We start from the raw sequence: 16,598 nt of genomic DNA, 5'->3' as shown, positions 1-16,598 counted from the left end.
GGAGAAGTCCATTTCGAAGAGTCCAACACATCTCTTTTTAATTTTGGTCAAATATTGTTAAAATAATTATCCTACTTTTTAAGTTAAATCTTAATTTGAAGATCATCGTTCGGAGAGAAGATTCAAGACAGATGAAAAAGCTTCAACTCCCATCATTAAGATGACAAGGAAGCTAGAAAAGATCACATGTATACCACTTAACAGACCTAGAAGGGAATCTCCAAAAACACCCCATCAATGGCAAATATTTAAAGAGATATCACCCAACTCTTTGGGACATTAGGAATTGTTACATTGAATGATTTTGTGATTATCCGACCCAAACCACCCATACCAATATAGTGGTGAAGCTAGGAATTATTGAGATGAGGGGCAAAATTTGAGTGGGTAAAAATTATTGCCGGTGAGGTTTCGTGTCATGAAAACATTCCATAATGTGCTCATTCATTGCATAATGAAATGTTATTAGCAAGGGTAAAATGTTGTAGGAAAAGGTATTAAGCCGTCGGAAAAACTTTTCGAGGAAAAAAGTTTGCCGTTCGTCGTCGCAAATTCGTCCATTCGAAATGCTTTTTTTTCTTCTTTTGACTAGTCGTCCAAAAAAACACATTTTTGACGCCAATCATCCTTCGGTTTCGTTAAATCTTCATCAAAATCGATTTTTTTTTAGTCAATCCGGTGCAAATATAGTTTACAAGCTACCTCATATAAGGGTATCAAGCTCACAATGTCATCAATTTAATAAATTATGGTACAATTAGGCCGAAGATAAAAATTAATACACTTATAATATATCTTATGATGCGTTATGAGAATTTTAAAACTTCGTGGTCCATTTTAAAAACCATTTCAAACGTGACGTGTGTAAATTATAGTTAACCTAAATTTTTAAGGTAAACTCCAAATCTATACGTCTTTCATTTTTTTTTACTCATTTGAAAAGATCAAAATGAACACTACTTTGAAAACGATCAAAATGAACACTACCAATTATCTAATATTTACATATAAATAAGAGATTGAATTATGTGCTAACTATTAATCTACATTAGGTGATTGTAGACTAAAATTTATATTCATATATACAAAATTAAATACATTGCCAATATATAATTTAACAAGTCAGAACTAGAGGGTATATTTGTGAATTGTGAGTTTTTTGGGGCATACTTTGCTGCTCTCTTAAAAAGGACAGGGTATGAGTGTGAAGAGGAAACAGGAGGACCAGTGGTCCCCACTACAATCACATTATTATTATTTTTAACTCAATCGATCGAAACTGCATCGTTCCGTCTAAGAATTTTCAGAAAAAAAACTTATAACCCTACGCTGCTTTTCCGATGGGACCAGAGAGGTGGAACCATTGCTCCTATGTAGCTTTGCCCATGCCAATATGTATACAAGAGTTTCTACTCTATAGTTAACCTCTACATCAGTCTACGTGCATTTGCATTCACATTTAAATTTGAAGGGGATGAGTGAGAGTCGTGGGAGGAGGAAGCAGGCGGTTATACGTTTTCAGAGGATGTCGATAAATTGGCCTTCAATGGTAAAATGGTGCAAATCATGCCTCGTAGTTTTTCATACTACTTTTTTACTTGTATCTTTAAAATGTACTCATTCATCTAACGTGCCTTATAGTCATAATTTTTGCTCAGATGGTTGATAAACTAGTTGAAAATTTTCTATTTTCATTAGTTCATAAAAAAAAAAAATATATCGGATTCTTAACAAGTGATCCATAACAATGTGACTCGTTAACGGATCAACTCAAAACTTGTTATTTTTGTATCGTTTGGTGTCGGTTTAATAAGTCAAGAAATTATCAGGCATACTTCTAATATAACACGACCCTGCATCCTTTCTATCGTACCTTTACAAACAATCCCAATATCATCACACTTTCATATGCTGATCGACACAAATAAGCAAACATTAGAAAATTGTAATACGTCTTTCATTTATCGACTAGCATTTACAGGCAAAAAAGGACCCACAACAAAGAGAAAAGGCTAAGTTAGATAACTGCATATGAACTGGGAACGACATTCCTAACAGAGGTGTTAAATATAAATCGAATAAAAGGCGAATATAGAAGGAAAAAAAAACCTATATATCGTACAAATGGGGGCGCGACCTTCGACAGGATTTCCATGGATATCTTGCCACGCCTTATAAGCTCGATAAAGAAGAATCAACAAAACCAAATTCTATACACCGAAAAAAATACCTATTCTACATAAAATAGCTGAGAGACGTCTTCTTTCTTGATCCGCCTTCGCCATATAGGTCATTCCATTGGAGGAGCTCACTCATATTTGTCGACTCCGATGACACACTTGCACACACCTGCATTGAATTCAATATTAGGCAGCCAATGATCCCGAACACAACTGAACACTTCCGACCACCGTAGAATACTACAAGAAGCCAAAACCCCGTATTGTATTATTAGGTCACAACGTACCTGCTCATGCGCATGTTTGAAGTCCTCCATCTTCAAGGGACGAATGTCGGTACTGCAGTATAACTCCGGTACAGGTCTGTTCTCCGCCAAAGCTAAAATTCTCTCCTGCGATACGTGGAGAAAGAACTACTTAGTTGCAGTAACCAACCACACCAATTCAAGTTCATAAATCAACAAGGGCTTTGTATTTTTGTTATACTGTACAGAAAACCAACCTTTTTCTCTTTCTCTAAAATTTCCCTAATGGGGAGGTGAGCTGCAGCAACACAGAGATTCTGCAACCACAACAAAAATCGGGACAGTCCATTATATACAAGAAAATAAAACTACATAGAATATAACCGACAAAAATAAAACTACGTATGTAAAAAGCTTAGATGGGTTTCATAAAAATTAGTAGGCAACCTTTAAGTCACTTCCCGAATACCCATCTGTCATATTTGCAACTGCTTCCAAATCAACGTCAGGTTCCAAATCTTCTTTGGCCAATACAACTCTCAGTATTTTTTCTCTGTTCTGGGCATCTGGCAAGTTCACCATCAATCTGCACATAGAATCAATTTTGTACGCAGGAAGTCAATATACTTGCGTTGACATATAACAGATGCAGTAGCAGCAGAACAGGCAAACATGCGATTTTACCTCCTCGGAAGCCTCCTAATAACAGCCTCGTCAAGGTCAAAAGGCCTATTAGTAGCAGCAAGTACCAATACACGTTCTTTATCCTTTGTACGCAGACCATCCCAGTTAACCATGAACTCATTTTTCATTTTACGCATAACCTCATGTTCCCCAGGATTTTCACGTCTGCCTAACATGCTGTCAACCTATGATGGTAGCCATAACAAAATCAAATTGGAAGGGAATAAAATTGAGTGAAACAAGACGAACAAAAGGATTCTATAAACGCTCATAAACTGACATGGTATCTTGCATAGCCGTGCCATCCACTAGTGGCCTACACTGCTGTAGTTTAATAACTCTTCGTATAACTCACATTTTCCAAACGAGAAAACTAAAGAGAAAGGTTCCCTGGACAGCGCAAATATATATAATGTAATGAACCAACCTCATCAACAAAAACAACACTAGGGGCAATTTTACTAGCTAAGGAGAACACCGCTTTAACATACTTCTCTCCTTCCCCAAACCACTGCAACAAAAGTTGAAGGGGTCATGTGGATTCAATAGTTGTCACAAAATGTTTATCCAAGTTCCAACAACCACGATAAAATGCAAAAATACCTTTGATGTAATACTTGACATTGATATGTTAATAAAGTTTGCACCAGCTTCAGTTGCAACAGCCTTTGCAAGCATAGTCTTTCCAGTACCCGGAGGACCAAATAGCAAGATTCCTTTACAAGGCTGTAGAATAAGTAACAATAATCAGATAAGAAACATGAAAGAAAAGAAGCACCAACATAGAACTGTTTCACTTTCCAAAGGGGAAAAATGAAAAGTGTGCCATGTTTCTACCTTAGTCAACTGTCCCTTGCTAAATAATTCAGGCCTCTGAAGAGGAAGCATCACCAACTCCTTTAGGGTGTCCTTCACATTTTCCAAGGCCCCGATGTCATCAAAAGTAACCCCAATATCGCTCGGTGGAATAACATCAGCAAGAAGTTTTTTCTCAAATTCATTTCCAGTAACCACATCCTGAAATATCATGGAGTTAAATCCAACACAATATACACTTACTTTCCTGATTATAGAAAATCTAATTTACACTTCATCTTCAGAAAGCCGGAAGCAAGGCATTTGTGGTACTTCCCCAGAATATCAACTTACCTTAAGTGATTTCTTTATGCTCTTGTTTTCGTTTTGAATGCCTTGTAGAATGTTTAGTCCATCCCTAAGACTGTAGCATAGAACCATAAAAAATATGATAAGAAAGCAGAATAGACGGTATATTTAAACTACACTGTCCTAAGAAATTGTACAACCTTTCAGTAGAAATAACAAGTTTGTCATCTTTAACTAAAGCGCCTGAACAATGCATAAGATGGTGACTAACAGCCCAGCCTACTACTTTATCAACACCTGTTGTAGAAAAGATTATACAATGAATCGCATAAGTGAATATTAAAGTCAATGTTCCCCGCAAAATGTTCTGCACTACAAAATTTGAGTTCAAGAAAACGCACTTTCAGTTGTAAGCGCTAGATCTTTAATGCACAGACTTTCAAGGTCAGGGCAATCCACAGAAACTCGGTTAAGAACCTGAAAGCATCAGCCTTATGAAAATATACAGGAATAGCATTGAAAGCACTAAACACACTACATTAGCCACTAAACTGCTAACTAAAAATATGTCAACAGAGAAATGAATCACGGTTAGCATTAGCAAGCACTTGTGCACAATCTTCACATCCTTGTGTTTCAATAAGTGCGCAAGAAGGTGTAAGAACAGTATACATGAGAGACGTATTTAAGGGAAAGAACAATAGGAACAAAAAGAAGATGTGATCACATGTACTTACTGAGCGAATGGTAACAATATTAGACTGCGATTTCAAAGTTTCAACATCACGTTCCAACTGCTGCTTCCAGTCCGAAAGTAAAGCCTCATCCTGGCAGGATAGCCGACAAATATTACCTCATGCAAGCAATAACAAGTAGCACAATGACCATATAAGAAAAAAGGCTGACTACCAGGGGCAGCTGTATGGTCACTTTGTTGGGGAAAATCCGAGAGAGTTGAAGTTGCTTCATAGTTTTAGGAGTTTCTTTGCTCCTATCATGCAGTCTACCACCAGGGTTATCCTGAACACCACCAATAAATGTGTCATCTTGGTTTTTCAGAAGAAAAGTATCATCGTCTATGAAAAAGAGGGCAAAGTATTGTTGAATTTTATATTTCAATGTGAACAAAGCCCCCTCATCAGACTGTTTCAATTGACCTTGAGGAATTTGTGTACATTTGCAAGAGAAAGAGAGAGAGAGAGTTGAATGTAAATCAAACAGAAAGTGAATTAAAAATTAAATTAATCAGATAAGAATTTAGTTAGAGTAAAAACTCAAGACATGCTCTCACTCATCAAAGGCAAAGAAAGTAATGCACTTTGCACAGTTGTCAAGATCTACAAATCTAAATCAGAATAAGCATGATTACAGATGCTGATATGAGTGGTTAAAACTTGTATTAGCATTACATGCCACCAAGAAAAATAAAATGGAAAAGATAATGGAAATTCACATACTGGAAAAGCAAGATCAAGCAAAGCTGTTTGGTTTAAGCCGAACTTTGTAAACAAAAGGCTACCAGGATGGGACTGCAAAACATAAAAACAGTGTGTTAATGTCAAACTACAACACTAAGTTCAAAATCAGCTAACTGATAAAATCCTCAGCCTCTTACCTTCTCCTTGCGATTGTCCAACTGGGTATGAGAGCCGATCACAACAACATTTTCTGGCAAGTTTGAAAGCTTACTCTTCAAGACACTATATGCATCTGGGTTACCTGCCATAACCTTTTCTATATCTTTCAAAAACATTATCAAAGGAAGACTTTTACTCTCATTGGTTGCCACCTGCACAACATTGGTGCAGATATTAATACCAAATTAACAGCAACTATATTGGTACAGTAAAGGGAGCTCTTGTTAGTGTAAAGGAGATGAGTACCTCAAGAAGTTCACCGATTGCAAGCTTGTCAATATCATCACCTCCAGAAACATCCAAGGGAAGTAAATGACTAGCTGCATAGTAAAAATTAATTATTAACAAGAATACAAAACGTAAAATAAAGCAAAATCATGCACTAATGGGGAAGAAAACATGATTTCAGAAATTACCAGAACAAAAGAAGCCGTGATCTTCTTCACAAAGACCACCAAGATCATTGCCATCTGGTATTGATTTATCAAATCTAACACCAATTTTTGAGGCCCCATTTTCTTCAAAAGCAAGAACAACTTTGCCTCGACAACCATATGATGGTCCCCTGCAAAATTTAGAACCAAAATCACTTTTTGATCAATGGTCCATGAGATTCATATAGCATGATTATGGTAACTGTTGTTTTCCCATGCACAATTTTTTCCTCTTCCCTTTCAAACTCACATAAAAAGTTTATATAGTGGCAATCATATTAAAGGAATTTGTAAAAATTTCCAAATAAAAGAAAGAAATCGTTCATCCAACAAATTTAAATTCTGAAGCGCAAGGAGTTCTGTGCAAGACGCGCTTTTATAAATACAAGTAAACCAACTGTTAAAGGACTATTGGAACAAGGACTGCTATGAAAACTTGCCACAAACTCGCATGGGAGCTGACTCAATTTCATATGTACCAACTTATCACACATCCAGTGCCTTTGGCAGCTCGTAATTACTTGACAAGGAAGAATATTTTTAACTGTTTGGTCCACCAGCATCGTTTCTATCAACTTACATAATAAGTAATAAATCCTGAAGTTACATAATAAGTAAAGATGAAATAACAGGAAGAGAAAAGATGGAAGTTACAAAGAGATGCCATGCCAAACATTGAGGCACCAAACCGTCTGCTTAATTCAGATAATGGCACGTACAAATGCAACTTACGAATATCAAATTTACTCAGAAATGTACATGTTATACCATCATACAAATCGAATACCTTAGAAGGGGACAACTCTGCAGCGGTTGAGGACCAGAAGATATGGCACCCACAAATTTGACCCTGTCACCTGCATAGATGGATAAGCGTTAGCACCTCAAAGACAGATAGTGTTAAGTTACAATTCTAGATCAATAAACCAATAAGAAATCCACTGTATGTTCGACATTCTAAGAAACAATATCATGCCTTGTTTAAAAGTATTGACTCTGGATGATGCAGTAGAAGTCTCCTGCTTTGGCAGTGCCTGAGAACTCACAGTGGATCCGCCAGTAATTTCAGCCTCAACACTAGAGGTCGGTTTCTTGTGCTTGAATCCAGCAGCATGAGCTGCTCGTTTCGCAAATGTGGACACTCTTTCAAGCCTTGGTACTTCTTTAACAGAATCAGAATCCTTGGGCGGTGGTGCCTCAACCTATTAAGAAGTATATTTCAAGAAATATTTAAAAGAAAAATCCACAATTCTAAACTTGAATTCCTGAAATGACGAAGAAAACTGCTAGAAAAAGTAGATCAACAACAACAGAAGGAGAAGATATGCTTGTAAGCAAAGAAGATTCTAGTTAAAAAAGGGACATGAAGGAACATACACCAGGCAGGAGAAGAGAATCTACAATTAGTAATCTAGCACCAAAATGTTTCGCAAGTGCCTTTGCCAAGGTTTCCTGATATATCTCAGAACCTACAAAAGAATTATTAAAATAAAAACATAATGAATTAACTAAGAAAGAAAAAGAAAATATAAAATTTCAGAATTTACAAGCATCATCAACCACAGAATTACAAGCATCACAAACCACAAAATTACAAGCCTATGTGTAGAAATTAAAATGGCAGAAGTACCTGCTGGACCAGATAATAATATGCGCGGGCTCCCAGTAGGTAGTGATGAAAAATATTTTCCAAACTTGCTACACCTCAAATTCGGGTGGGTGGATGCAATCAAAACCTTCTTTGTTGTTTCACTGTAAAAATGCAAAATGAGGAAAGGTCTGAGCGCAGAATTTACCAATAAGAGTCCAACTACATATGGACAAATCACAATAAGGGAAGCTAGTTCAGTATCATATGATGATCTAATCCACAATAATAAAAAAAAAGGCAAATTGCTGCACCTTAGGTAATATGGAAAACTTTCGAATGAGACATCAATATCATCAGGACGTAGAATTCCATGTTGCAGTTTTTCTTTAAATGCTTGTCGCCTAGTTGATATCAACATTGGAGGATCAAAATTGTGAAGAAGTTCTCTTATTTCCCTTTGCTCATCAAGTATCTTAGAAATGCTGCCAGTTAAGTCGAAATTGGCACTAGAAGAACCGGTAAACATTCGGAAGAGTGGTCTTAGTTGATAAGTTGCCCCAGAGGCCTTCTGGGTTTCAGTATCCATATCCAATGCAACACTATCAAGATTGGGGTTTTCATTCGTAGTGTCAGGGTACTGAACAATATTTTTATCACCTGAAACTCGATCATTAATATTAGTAGTCTCCTTCATCTCAATGTCTGGAGTACGATCATCTGAATCTCGACAGGCAGAAGTAAGAGAAGGCATCTCTGCATCTTGTTGCAGATCGTCGCCAGCTTTAGCAGGTTCTGAAAGTAGTGACAAGTCATTTGGCACATTTGACATCGACGCTAATATTGAAGCCCCATCAACAGCAGAGGGGTCCCCTGATCTTGCCTCCATATGCATCCCATTAACTGGAGCATTCTGGGTTTCTAAAATGCTAATTGAAGGTATGCCCTGAGTAGCTATACTATGGTCATTGGTCAGCTGCTGGAAAATCTGATTCAAGGCTAAGGAATCAATTGAACAATACAACAAGACACTGCATTAGGTTAAGGGAAGGGTGGAACCCTAAAAGACAACATTACATGTCATAATTACTATACTTTAGATGATACTGCAGCGAAAAGGATACATATGCATGTTTTCCAGACGAGCCGAATACAACCTCATCGCCTCCGTTAAGAATCACCTTCGTGTCCTTTTGATAAGTCTTCTCATTCACCTGAACATCACCCTTACCGCATATAATCTCTAGTTCTGCAGCGGACGAACCGTCACGCTATTCAAAAACAAATTATTTGAAAAGAAATAATATCAGTCGAGCAGTTTTTTTTCACAAACCTGGGGTTCAAAAATATAACGAGTCAAGATTTATGTAGAAGCTATATTAATGACAATACCTTAACATGTTTCAGCTTACACAAAGTAGTACTAATGGATGGGTCCTTAAGACATAAATGGCACTCACAACTTTGACCGACAGTGAAAACAGTCTCACAAATGAATTGGTGCGGATTCTGGAAAAGGCATTAGAAACAAACATATAATTAGATCAAAATTACAATAGGACATCTTGACCGAGTAAGAATCATTCCTCACTATAAACAAAAGAAAGATATCAGCAACCTGTTACTTTATAACATTTAAAGCACACAATGAGCCGCTGAAAACACAAGAGAAACACTTCTTTGGCACCAAGCTATTATATATGATGTTTTTCTAATAGTCAAAAGGTATAGATATAGAGATGAAAGATATGGGAGCAATAAGGGATGACTAAGGGTGGTAGAAAGGAGGTGGAGAACATGTATATTGAATGGTGCATTCTCTTTCAATTTTCCTTCTCCCTCACAACATCCCCATTCACCCTTCTCCCTCTTTCCTCCCATGCATTGTTCCTTTACCAGTAACAAGGTAAAAAGCTACTGAAAAACCAAAAAGACAAAGATCATAAGACATTCCCTCAATATTCCAATATAATCATTAGCTATTTGTATTGAATGCACTTCAACAACAATGCTATTGAGATCCTCACAACTAGACAATTACCTATGAGGAACCACTGAACAGTGCTATGGTCCACCTTAAAGGCATGAAAAGGTGATGTATGATATTGAAGAAGGGAGACTGGTACTTTATATTCTTTCCTAGTTCCTACTTCATATGGAACGTAGAAATACTAAATTTCCTTCGTCTTCGTGTACAAAAGTACAAAAGAGAAATATCCAAGCACAAATATGAAGTAGGGAAGAACAAGAGAGAAATCTTGAACCATCCATATCTACCCTAACAGCTGAAATGACAACTGAATTTCTATCGTGAAGACTGATGGACACAATACGACTGCTAGTATGTGTTGACGGAAGCATAGTACTCAAAGAATTGCAAATTCTTGGTTGTCAGACAATTACAAGCCACTCTAAATCCTCACAAGTAGACAATTACCTATAAGTAACCACTGAAGAGTGCTATGGTCCACCTTGAAGGCATGAAAGGGCGATGTCTGATATTGAAGAGGGAGACTGGTACTTCATATTCTTGCCCACTTCATATTGAACGTAGGCATACTAAACTGCCTTCGTGTACAAAAGTAAACAAGAGATATATCTAAGCTCAAATATGAAGTAGGGAAGAATATGAGAGAGATCGTGAACCATTCGTATCTACCCTAACAGCTGATATGACAACCAGATTTCTATTGTAAAGACTGATGCACGCAATATGACTGCTTATATGTGTTGACGGAGGCATAGTACTCAAAGAATTACAAATTCTTGGTCGTCAAACAATTACAAGCCGCTCTAAATCCTCACGAGTAGACAATTACCTATAAGGAACCACTGAAGAGTACTCTGGTCCACCTTGAAGGCATGAAAAGGCGATGTACGATATTGAAAAAAGGGAGACTGGTTCTTCATATTCTTTCCTACTTCATATTAAAAGTAGGAATACCAAACTGCCTTCGTCTTCGTGTACAAAAGTATACAAGAGAATATCTAAGCCCAAATATGTAGTAGGGAAGAATAATAGAGAAATCTTGAACCATCCATATCTACCCTAACAGCTAATATGACAACCGGATTACTTTGTGAAGACTGATGGACGCAATATGACTGCTTGAATATGTTGACGAAGGCATATATAGTACTCAAAGAATTACAAATTCTTGGTCGTCATACAATTACAAGCCACTCTAAATCCTCACAAGTAGACAATTACCTAATAAATAACCACTACAGAGTACTATGGTCCACCTTGAAGGCATGAAAAGGCGATGTACAATATTGAAGAAAGGAGACTGGTACTTCATATTCTTTCCTACTTCATATTGGACGTAGGAATACTAAACTGCCTTCGTCTACGTGTACAAAAGTTTAAAAGAGAAATATCTAAGCTCAAATATGATTTAAGGAAGAATAAGAGAGAAATCTTGAACCATCCATATCTACCCTAACAGCTGATACCACAACCGGATTTCTGTTGTGAAGACTGATGTACGCAACATGACTGCTTGTATGTGTTGACAAGAGGCATAGTACTCAAAGAATTACAAATTCTTGGTCGTCATCAATTACAAGCCACTCTAAACACTGTTCTCTCCTAGGATAATTTAATCCATCATTTCATCACTCTTGAGAAAAATTTGCCCACTCACCCAATTACTCTGCATCACATTGTACTGCATTTAACAAAACCTAACACTAGCAAAGAATCGACAGACCTGTCCAACTAATTGAAAGGAATACGCCAAATAAGATATCTTTATTGATTGCTATCATTACCTAGATATATGAATGTGATAAAGTCATCTCTTTTAGCCAAACAAAAAGCATCAGGCAAAACGTAATCAAATTTTATATCTTCTACGACTTGTATATTTAAAATAACCAACAAATTTTGTTTCGCGGATCTTTCCTAAGAAAACAATGATCACAAATGGCATTGAGGAGAAAACATAAGCAACAAAATACACCTTTGAGAACTGCGAAATAAGCATTCCCCAAGCAGATTTCGAATTCAATTTTGCATTCTTCTTCGGAAGCTTCTTGGCCCGCTTCAAACCGGCACGGACTGCAGTTTCCCCTAAGAAACCCCAACAACCGAAATTCAAAATCAAACCAAAACCCTACCACAAACAAAAATTCAAACCCTAAATCCACGTATCCACGCAATGAAAACCCATATACAATTACAAAAAAAAAAAAAAAAGACATGCAAAGAGGGAGAGAGCAAAGATTGTACCCAAAGGCTGCGGTGAAACCAAGGCCTCGCCTTCCGCAACATCATCGGGGGATCTTTCCAGAGCAGTGGCATCAGGGCCGTTAATTGCCTTCAACGAATCGATAGTCGGCGGATCAGAGGATCGGAGCTCAAGTTCCGGAGGTTGAGACCCAGATTCCTTAATCGGACCCAAAGGCTCCGCCGGCGGCCCGCTCCTAACTCCGTTGTTCGACGATGAAGCATCAGACGCCTAGGGTTTCAACATTAACCGATCAATCAAGCAATTGGGAAATTCCCAAAAGAACAAAAAAAATCAAATCTTTCAACCCAAAATCGCACATGCAACATAAAATTCAAATACCCCCAGAAAGCCCTTTTCTGCAAAAACGAATTGAATTGGAAAAGACCGAACCTTTGAGCGCTTGGGGTTGGGAGGGGGGGAGGCGGATAAGGCGCGTTTGGAAGAGGAGCTGCGCCTGGTTTCAACCATGGTGAAGTTGGCGCTTTTCGTTAGAGCTGCAGTTGCGTCTTCGCCTCTGATCCAAACAAGGTAGAGAAAAGAAGAAGAATGATTGATTGAAGGAGATTATTGTTATCAGAAATAAAAATTGAGCTTTTGTATTTGTTTACTTTCCAATTCTCTCTCCCTGGTTTTATATGGTTTTAGAGAGAGAGTAGAGAGAGAAAGGAGGACAAATGGGAGAAAATACTGAAGCGGTGGAGGAAGTAGGAAGAGCCCTTGTGTGTTTGGTTCTGGTTTATACTGTTTGGAATTTTATTTGTATTTGGAATGCTTAACTTAACTAGCTAAAGAGAGAGCTTAACTTAACTAGCTAAAGAGAGAGCTTACCTTAACTAGTTAGAGAGAGAGAGAGAGAGAGAGAGAGAGAGGCCAAGAGAGTTTCTGACTCTGGATTTCGAAACGTTTCGTAGTATATATTCAAGATATATATCGGCTTTTTGGAGTTGGAGATTTGCATTTGAAATTTGAGGATTATGTATTAATGAAATTTCCATAACAATTTGCATGAGAATCTCTCTACTCGTATAATGACATATAATGTATGTACTCATGTTTCAAACACACTAAAATGTTTTGTGTTTTGTTGATGCCAAATTGAACTAGTTTTGTACTTGCCAAGTTGTAGTTTAGGTCGACAAGATCGCATGCAGTTCAACACATGCTGGTTTGGTATTGCTGTACTTTGAAAAAAATTGATTCTGCTGTGATATGAGAATAAGCTCATTTTTTGTTGCTTCACGTTTTCAGCTTTTTTCATCCAAAATTGTGAAAATAAATTGTTTTTAAGTGTTTACCAAATATTTTTTTAAATTCAGCTTTTTTTTTTTTATACATACTTTTTATAAAGCACCTCAATACCAAACCAGTCCCAAGACCCGTAAAATTCCTACCATAAAAAATCCCTAAAGTGATAAGTTACGTGCATTCAACTGGCTCCACCACGTACAATCCAATATGCCAAACCAATCACCAACCTATTGAAATGATCGACCAACTTCATGAATTTTCCACAGATCAACGACGTTGTACATGATTCGGAGAACCTTCCCATTTAATTTTTTAGTGTTTGTTTTATTTGGTTTGGCTAGTGGGTTTTAGAGGGACGAGGGTGTTCTATGAGGATGCATGCAACTTGGCTTTTCTTTTCATACCAACTGCATGCAACTAGTGCAAAAGGTCACATGATTTCATGAATCTCTATTAAAATATATGTGCACTTTGCAACTTGGATTTGGTACATTTATAAGTTCTTGTCTCCTCGTATGTTAGGCTACTTGTTCATGAGTATCGAATTGAAACTTACAGTGACTGATGGAGGACTCATTATCTGTAAAGAGCCAAGTAGAGTTCCATGCGTATTATTCAAGATGTTGACGGGATTATGGAAGAGCATAGCAGTCGCTCAAGATTTGTTGATTCCAGTTTCCATGTTGTAGCACATTTTAAATAGCAATCCACATTTGATATACTTATTATTTTATGAATTATATATTTATGAGTATGAAAGGTTTTTCAGTGTGCCCGAAACACAGGGCCAAATAGTACATATCATTACACAATTAGAGTGTTCCTCTATTATAGAATGACATATAGTGTTCCAATCTATATTCTGGGCACACTAAAAGTCTCTTAGTGAGTCGTCGATCCGTTGAGTCCCCAACAATTGAAAACGTTATGGATTAGGGAAAGGATTAGGTTAATTGAATATGTGGTTGGTAATACTTCTTAGGGGAATGTTTGAAAAAGACCAACGACTAGGACCTTAGAAAGTGGGCAAGGAATCACGCAGATTTGATCATGGACATAGGTTTTTGTTTCTGGTGACTAGCTTTAATCATTGGCAAAAGCCAATCTCATGTGCCTCACCAAATATCTAATTGCTATTTGCATCCACATCGAATCGTACTCTCCATTTTCAAGCTTTTTCTAGCATCGGAGAGAATCGAACTATGTTGTGAAGTGAGATGAAGACTCCTTTGACTGTCATTTTGCAAAAGAGTAAATAGGAAAAAGGATTAATGAAAACAAAATACGACTGAACAAAGTGAGAGTGAGATTAAGTCGAATCTTACTCTTCGTTATCGTATGTTCCTCGTTTTTCTCATGTACTTCCCCTCCATCTCTAACACAAGAATGAAATCCAAAAATTATAAAACCAAATGTTTATGAAATGGACCTAATGAGTTAGCTTGTATTAAGTTACATACGATGTGCAATTGGAGTAAGTGTAGCTCAAACAACAAATAAGTCATAATTGTGTTTGTGCGAGCTTGCTTTCTGAATTAGAGCTTAAGGATTTAGCGGTTCTGAATCGTTATTTGGTTATTACAAGTTTTTCTGTAATCCTTTCTTGCATCTATTTTCTGGTTCAATTTGTGGAATTTTTCAGGTCGACGGGCCAAGGGCCCACTCTAACAACATCAATACTATTCTCACTTTACCACCTACCTAATCCTCAGGTGTGGGGTTTTATCACAAAAGGTCTTGGTGTTAGTTAGAATGGTGTAATTCTATTTAAAGTACTCTTCTCTTCTCCCTCTGTTCGATGTGGGACAAATGAGGATTCCAACACTCCCCGGCACGTGAGACCCCATTTTATGGGTCATACGTGGAAATCCACATCGGCAACCACGTGGACCCAATGGGGGCTCACCTATCGTGCGGGGCCAAACGGGAACCCACCCAATCATGTGGCAATTTTGGCTTATGTGGACATCGTGCGGGGCCAAAGGGGACCCACCCATTCATGTGGCAATACGGGCCCGTCCCCTGGCTCGATACCATGTGGAATTTTTCAGGTCGACAGGTCGAGGGCCCACTCTAACAACACCGATAATGTCCCTAGTTTACCACCTACCCAATCCTCAGGTGTGGGGTTTTATCACAAAAGGTCTCGGTGTTAGTTAGAGTGGTGTAATTCTATTTAAAGTACTCTTCTCATCTCCCTCTGTCTGATGTGGGACAAATGAGGGTTCCAACACCATTCGTAAGCTTTGGATTATAGGAGCTTGTCCATATTTGAGACATTTTGTTTTTACCTTACTATTGTCGTTGATTTTATGTCTTTGTAGGTCTTGACTTCGTCCCCCGCTTGTATTTCTCTCTTTTATTTTCTTTCATTATTTTTATTAATGAAAAAAGGATGGAGAAGGGACGGGTGAGAGTTTTTTGATGAAAGGGATAAGTGTCTCGCACACAACTATTGTCGAAGAGTTAATCTCGCCTAATTTTTGTCCATTTCACTTTTAACAAAGTCATAATTGTGCTTTATATTACAATATTCTATCCACAATTTACCAACAATAACCGATTGCATATCAAACTCGTCATTCATATGATTCGAACTTGAAAATTTTCAACTTACAAGTGGAGAGGAATATAATAAACTATAAGTGGTATACTAAACTATAGGTGGTATACTAAACTATAAGTGGTACTAGTAGCAATAAGTTAGGTGAACATTTGAATTGAACTAATAGTATCTATCATAAGCAAACGATATTTAACTTGTTGCACAAACACATCGTTATATTGTCACATTGTGTGACAAACAAACACGTTCAAGTTATAACATGCATATCTATTTATAAATGTATCCTAAATCGATGACATATTAACCATACATCCACCCATATTGTCACACTCATAGAACTTTGTCATTTACATTCATGAACCTACTCTTAAGATGGGTTCCTTAGATTAGGCCGAGGAAGGGCAATCAGGCTTAACAACTTGCCTATTTATTTTTATAAGTCCGCACTCAACCAACGTTGCCCACCAACTCGTAGCCTAAACCAATCAAACTCACATGGCTCGTAGAAAAAAAAAAAGAAGATAAAAGTTCTCTAATACATTGAGTTCAGCTTGATATAATGATTATTTTCTCGTTACGATTATCACTTTAATATCGTTTTGTCACATACGATTGTCGATGTTTGGTGGCATCAGTCATTGGCTGATACCGTCACATCGTATTACATATGTTATTGA

General features: G+C 37.3%; 1 protein-coding gene across 3 annotated transcripts; it reads right to left on the bottom strand.

The window, feature by feature from the left end:
• Window positions 1-1,943: 1,943 nt before the first annotated feature.
• Window positions 1,944-12,804, bottom strand: LOC103934131. Of its 3 annotated transcripts, XM_009343836.2 has the most exons (27): window positions 12,498-12,804; window positions 12,107-12,335; window positions 11,838-11,947; window positions 9,265-9,381; window positions 8,997-9,143; window positions 8,187-8,860; window positions 7,915-8,036; window positions 7,662-7,753; window positions 7,261-7,486; window positions 7,072-7,141; window positions 6,267-6,415; window positions 6,097-6,170; window positions 5,829-6,002; window positions 5,671-5,742; window positions 5,123-5,233; window positions 4,951-5,040; window positions 4,615-4,690; window positions 4,414-4,510; window positions 4,259-4,328; window positions 3,947-4,126; window positions 3,713-3,835; window positions 3,537-3,620; window positions 3,110-3,294; window positions 2,873-3,011; window positions 2,683-2,742; window positions 2,468-2,572; window positions 1,944-2,349 (listed from the first exon to the last, which is right to left on the bottom strand). In XM_009343836.2, the coding sequence occupies exons 1-27, from the start codon at window positions 12,573-12,575 to the stop codon at window positions 2,236-2,238; spliced, it is 3,768 nt and encodes a 1,255-aa protein (XP_009342111.2). In that variant the 5' UTR covers window positions 12,576-12,804; the 3' UTR covers window positions 1,944-2,235. The 3 variants fall into 3 exon arrangements, with proteins under 3 accessions (XP_009342111.2, XP_009342115.2, XP_048442586.1); XM_009343840.2 differs by lacking the exon at window positions 9,265-9,381; XM_048586629.1 differs by lacking the exon at window positions 12,498-12,804 and having other exon boundaries at window positions 11,838-11,990; window positions 12,107-12,326.
• Window positions 12,805-16,598: the final 3,794 nt, after the last annotated feature.

The sequence above is a fragment of a genome, unplaced genomic scaffold (genome assembly GCF_019419815.1).
Source record: "Pyrus x bretschneideri cultivar Hongxiangsu unplaced genomic scaffold, Pyrus_bretschneideri_v1 Contig25, whole genome shotgun sequence".
NCBI lineage: Eukaryota > Viridiplantae > Streptophyta > Magnoliopsida > Rosales > Rosaceae > Pyrus > Pyrus x bretschneideri.
This window is presented reverse-complemented; position numbering and strand designations above follow the sequence as displayed.

Excerpts from the sequence above, each read along its gene's own strand:
- LOC103934131 (XM_009343836.2), bottom strand. The coding sequence starts at position 12,575 with ATGGTTGAAACCAGGCGCAGCTCCTCTTCCAAACGCGCCTTATCCGCC. Across the intron at positions 4,691-4,950 it reads ATATTGTTACCATTCGCTCA|GTTCTTAACCGAGTTTCTGT; the intron begins GTAAGTACATGT and ends TGATGCTTTCAG. Across the intron at positions 3,836-3,946 it reads GCAAGGGACAGTTGACTAAG|CCTTGTAAAGGAATCTTGCT; the intron begins GTAGAAACATGG and ends CTTATTCTACAG.